The sequence below is a fragment of the Crocuta crocuta genome, unplaced genomic scaffold (assembly GCF_008692635.1).
Source record: "Crocuta crocuta isolate KB4526 unplaced genomic scaffold, BGI_CrCroc_1.0 scaffold267, whole genome shotgun sequence".
Classification (NCBI taxonomy): domain Eukaryota; kingdom Metazoa; phylum Chordata; class Mammalia; order Carnivora; family Hyaenidae; genus Crocuta; species Crocuta crocuta.
Genome location: NW_027531899.1, coordinates 547642 through 551986, shown reverse-complemented (window position 1 = coordinate 551986; position 4345 = coordinate 547642). Strand labels below are relative to the sequence as shown.

The 4345-nt window shown below is 56.0% G+C and overlaps 1 protein-coding gene across 1 annotated transcript in view; it reads left to right on the top strand.

The window, feature by feature from the left end:
• The window catches only part of LTBP4 (latent transforming growth factor beta binding protein 4), a 28114-nt gene extending 25100 nt beyond the window's left edge, over positions 1-3014 (top strand). The window contains exons 34-36 of the mRNA XM_077773616.1: positions 555-935; positions 1335-1487; positions 2574-3014. Coding sequence (XP_077629742.1) covers positions 555-935; positions 1335-1487; positions 2574-2728 — 689 coding nt within the window. The 3' untranslated portion in view covers positions 2729-3014. The remainder of the gene's footprint in view (positions 1-554; positions 936-1334; positions 1488-2573) is intronic.
• The last annotated feature ends 1331 nt before the right edge of the window (positions 3015-4345 follow it).

Here is a 4345-nt window from a genome sequence, read left to right as displayed (position 1 = left end):
GATGGACACTCACTTCCAGGTGCCCAAAACTCCAACACACAACCTCAAAGTTTGGCTCTTAAAACCCCTGAGTCCCCCAATCCTTAGCCCGTGGGAACTCAGCCCAGGCCCAAAACCCTGGTCCTTGGTCCTCAGACCTCCAGGTCCCGTGGCTCAAATCCCCTCCTATGCATCCTGGCCCCTAAGCCCCCCAGTAGCAGTCCTGGGACTCCCTAGTATGGTCCTTAAAACACCCCTGTGCCATCTCTCTAGGCCCCTAGTCCAATACCCCATGGGTCCCCCAAATTCCAGCACTTGAACCCTGATTCCTAGCAGCAGTACTTAGTACTCTCTATCCCAGTACTGTGGAATCCCAGTCACAGCCCTCAGCCCCCTAATCCTGACTCCAGAACCCTTATCTGGACCCTGCAATCCCAGCCCCCTCATCTGAAGCCCCTCCCATGCCTCAGCCCAGGGCCCTCCTCCTTCTCTCTCCTCTGGGCTCCTCTTTCCAGCCCAGGGACATGGATGGTGGGTGCTGAGCGCTAACCATGAGGCTTGGCTCATGTTCACAGATGACTTTGAGGCCCTGTGCAACGTGCTGCGTCCCCCTGCATACGGCCCCCCGCGGCCAGGTGGCTTTGGACTCCCTTACGAATATGGCCCTGACCTGGGTCCACCCTACCAAGGCCTTCCCTACGGGCCTGAGTTGTACCCGCCACCCGTGCTACCCTACGACCCCTACCCACCACCTCCTGGGCCCTTCGCCCGCCGGGAGGCCCCCTACGGAGCACCACCCTATGACATGCCCGACTTTGAGGATGACGGAGGCCCCTACGGTGAATCTGAGGCTGCGGCGCCACCCGGCCCAGGAAGCCGCTGGCGCTATCGGTCCCGCGACACCCGTGGCTCCTTCCCAGAGCCTGAGGAGTCACCCGAAGGTGGCAGCTATGCTGGTGAGCACTGCGGGCGAGGGATGGAGACTGAGACGAGGAGTTAGGTGTGCAAAGAGATGGAAACGGGGGGGGGGGCGGGGAGGGAGTGAGATCCAGAAACAGAGAAGCCAGGGGCGGGGACTTTGGCTCAGAGAGATGGAAAAACAAAGATACAGTAGGAGAGAGCGACAGAAAGTACCGATGAAGAGGGACAGAAACATACCTGCAGACCAAGAAGGAGCTAATGACTCGGAGCAGAGCTAGTAAAACCTGGCTCCATGGCGCCCCCCACAGCCTGGGAGCCGGACGCACCGTTTAGAAAAGGATATCCGGCCAGGGATTCCCCCCCCACCACCGTGGGGGTTTAAGGCATGACAGGCAGAGACCCCAAACCACCAAGGCGTCCCTCATTCTCCGCAGGCACCTTGTCTGGACCCTACGAGGGACTGGAGGAGGAGGAATGCGGGATCTTGGACGGCTGCGCCCACGGCCGTTGCGTGCGCGTCCCAGAGGGCTTCACCTGCGACTGCTTCAGTGGCTACCGCCTGGACATGACCCGCATGGCCTGCGTCGGTGAGGGGCGGGCAGGGCCAGCCTGCGCGGGTTGAGGGTGGAAGCCCTGACCGGAGGCCGGGGGTGGGGGGTGTGTGTGAGAGGGAGTGGGGGAGGAGTTAGGGACGTCAGGGTGTCGCGGGACCAGGAGGAGCAGGAAGTAAGTCCCACATAGGGATGGGGCGGGCCTGAAGCAGGCGAGGTCAGGCTGCGAGGAAACCCGAGCTTGACCTTCGGGCGGGGGGCGGGGCTGGAAGCAGGATTGAAGAATCCTGTAGAATCCTGCAGCTGTGATTGCTAAGGATTCCCAGGGCTACCTCTGGCAATTTGCTTGACCGCTTTGGAGAATTCCGTCTTCTATGAATGGTGTCAGCCTAGTTCAGGCAGTAGTAAAGCAAAGTGCTTAACGATCAGGGACTCTGGGGGCGTCTGACAGACCTCAGGCTCAGTCCAGCAACTTGCTGTGCGACCCTGGGACAGGTCACTGTCCCCTTTTTAGTTTTTCTCATTCGAAAAATGAGCATAAGTTGTAGAATCCGTGTCACAGAGCAGTGAACATTAACACTGACATACAGTGACACTGAGGCCTATGTGTAAATCAAGGCTCAGAAAAGAACTGAGTCCGCCAAGGACTCACAGTCAAGAAACAGCAGGGGACTAGGCACTCAGAGTCTGCGAACTCGCTGGGCAGAATGTGGGCTTGTGTGATACTGGGCAAGGAGCTTCCCCGCGCTGGGTCTCAGTCTGTCCTATGAAAACAGAATCACTCCCCACCTCAGGGTTATTAGGATAAATACACATATTGTGCTTTAAACAATGTCTGGCATAGAGTAAGCATGCACTGTTGTGATATCATCATCAGTATTATTTTCCTAACAAAATCCTAGTGTCACAGGGGCTACCGTACCCATCTTAAAGAACACAAAGCTGAGTCTCAGCGATGTTAAGCCACTTGTCCGCGCTCACACAGCCAGCAGGTGGTAGTGGTTGGATTGAACTCCAAGCAGAAGGCTCAGCACCCCTTTGCCCTTAGGAGCCCCAGGGGCCAGACAAGAGGGCTCCAGGGTCCCCAGCCCCGAGTGGAGCTCCTCGTACCTCTTTCCGCAGACATCAACGAGTGTGATGAGGCGGAGGCGGCCTCCCCGCTCTGCGTCAACGCACGCTGCGTCAACACCGATGGCTCCTTCCGCTGTATCTGCCGCCCAGGATTCGCACCCACGCCCCAGCCACACCACTGCGCGCCTGCCAGGCCGCGGGCCTGAGCCCCGACGGCCCCAAGCTGTTTGCTCCGCGCCTGCGCACGCGCCTCCCTGCCGCGCACGCTCCCGCCTGCTTGCGCGCATGTGCACTTGGCGCACGAGTGGTTGGAGAGGAAGGAAGCACGAAGCAATGGAAGGAGGGATCCCCTTCCCTGCTCCCGCCACCCTCAGCACCTCCTACCGACACTGCCGGGGCCCCGGGACTAGCCCACGGGGCCCTTCACGTTCCCTCTACTTTTTATGAAAAGTTTCCATTAAAAAAAAAATACAACACCTATTTTGTACCTTCTGCCTCTGCCGGTCTATGTTCCCGAAAGTCGCTCCAGAGTTTGTTCTCTGAGCCACCAAATTACATCCTCTTCTCCATCCTTGACTCCGTGTCTGTCTCTTAATTTCCGTGCCTCTGTCGCTTGGTCTTTCTCCTGTGTCCGTTTCTGTCTGTATCTCGGTTTTCTATCTGCTGTCTTTCTGCTTCATGTTCTCTGCCCAATGCTCTGTGACCCAGGGACGTAGTCTCTGTTTCTCTTTTCCTGTCGGTTTTATTAGCTCTCTCATCTCGAGAGAGATCTTTCCCCCGTGTGGGGCCCTGGAAGGGGATGGGATGGGGTGGCCTCAGACCCTGCTACCTCAGCTGGAGGGGCCCCCAGATTTCCCATACTCCCCTTCCATAGGACAGTGAGGAATCGCTACCAGAGCACCTGACGGGAGGGCTTTCAGGCTTGAAGGGGCTCAGAACTCCACCAAAGGGGTGATGGCTGCACAAGTCTGTACTAAAATCACTTTAATGGGTGAGTTGTATGGTACATGAATTACAACTCAATAAAGCCATTAAAAAGGAAAGAAAAAACCCCTCTACAAAAGCGGTCCGGAAGTGACCCTTCAGTTGATACAGGTAACCCCGCCCAAACACTTACCTTTCATTCAGTCACTCAACAAATATTTTACTTTGTAGTAAATTGGGGACACAAGCAAGCTTTAACCCAGCCTTAGAGGGTGGGAACTAGGAAGGATTCCTGGAGGAGAGATGTTTCAGCTAAGACTTAAGTGATGTCGGGAAACGAGCCAGATAAAGCAGCGGAGGGGTGGAAGGAAAACATCTGCGAAGGTCCAGAGTTCAGGAGGGCAGATATCTTTTTTTTAAATTTAATGTTTATTTTTCAGAGAGACAGAACCTGGGCAGGGGAGGGGCACAGAGAGAGGCAGACACAGAATCCGAAGCAGGCTCCAGGCGCTGAGCTGTCAGCACAGAGCCCAACACAATGCCTGAACTCGTGAACTGCGAGATCATAACCTGAGCCGAAGTCGGATGCTTAACTGACTGAGCCACCCAGGCGCCCCAGAAGATAACTTTTGATGCTTTTTTTTTTTTCTCAGTCTGTCAGTCCCTGTGTTGAACAAAGATGATGACATTTTTGGTGCCTAAGAAATCCCTGGTCCCTGCCTTCATGGAGCTGCAGTGAGGGACACAGACACATTTCCAGACGCGACAATCTGTTCTGGGACAGGGAAGGCAAAGGTAGAGGGGTCAGGGCCCAGAGGGGAAGATCCGAGCCTGTGGGTACCCAGAGGAGGCATTTTATGAGTCTGTGAGAACATCAGGGAAGGCTTCCTGGAGGAAGA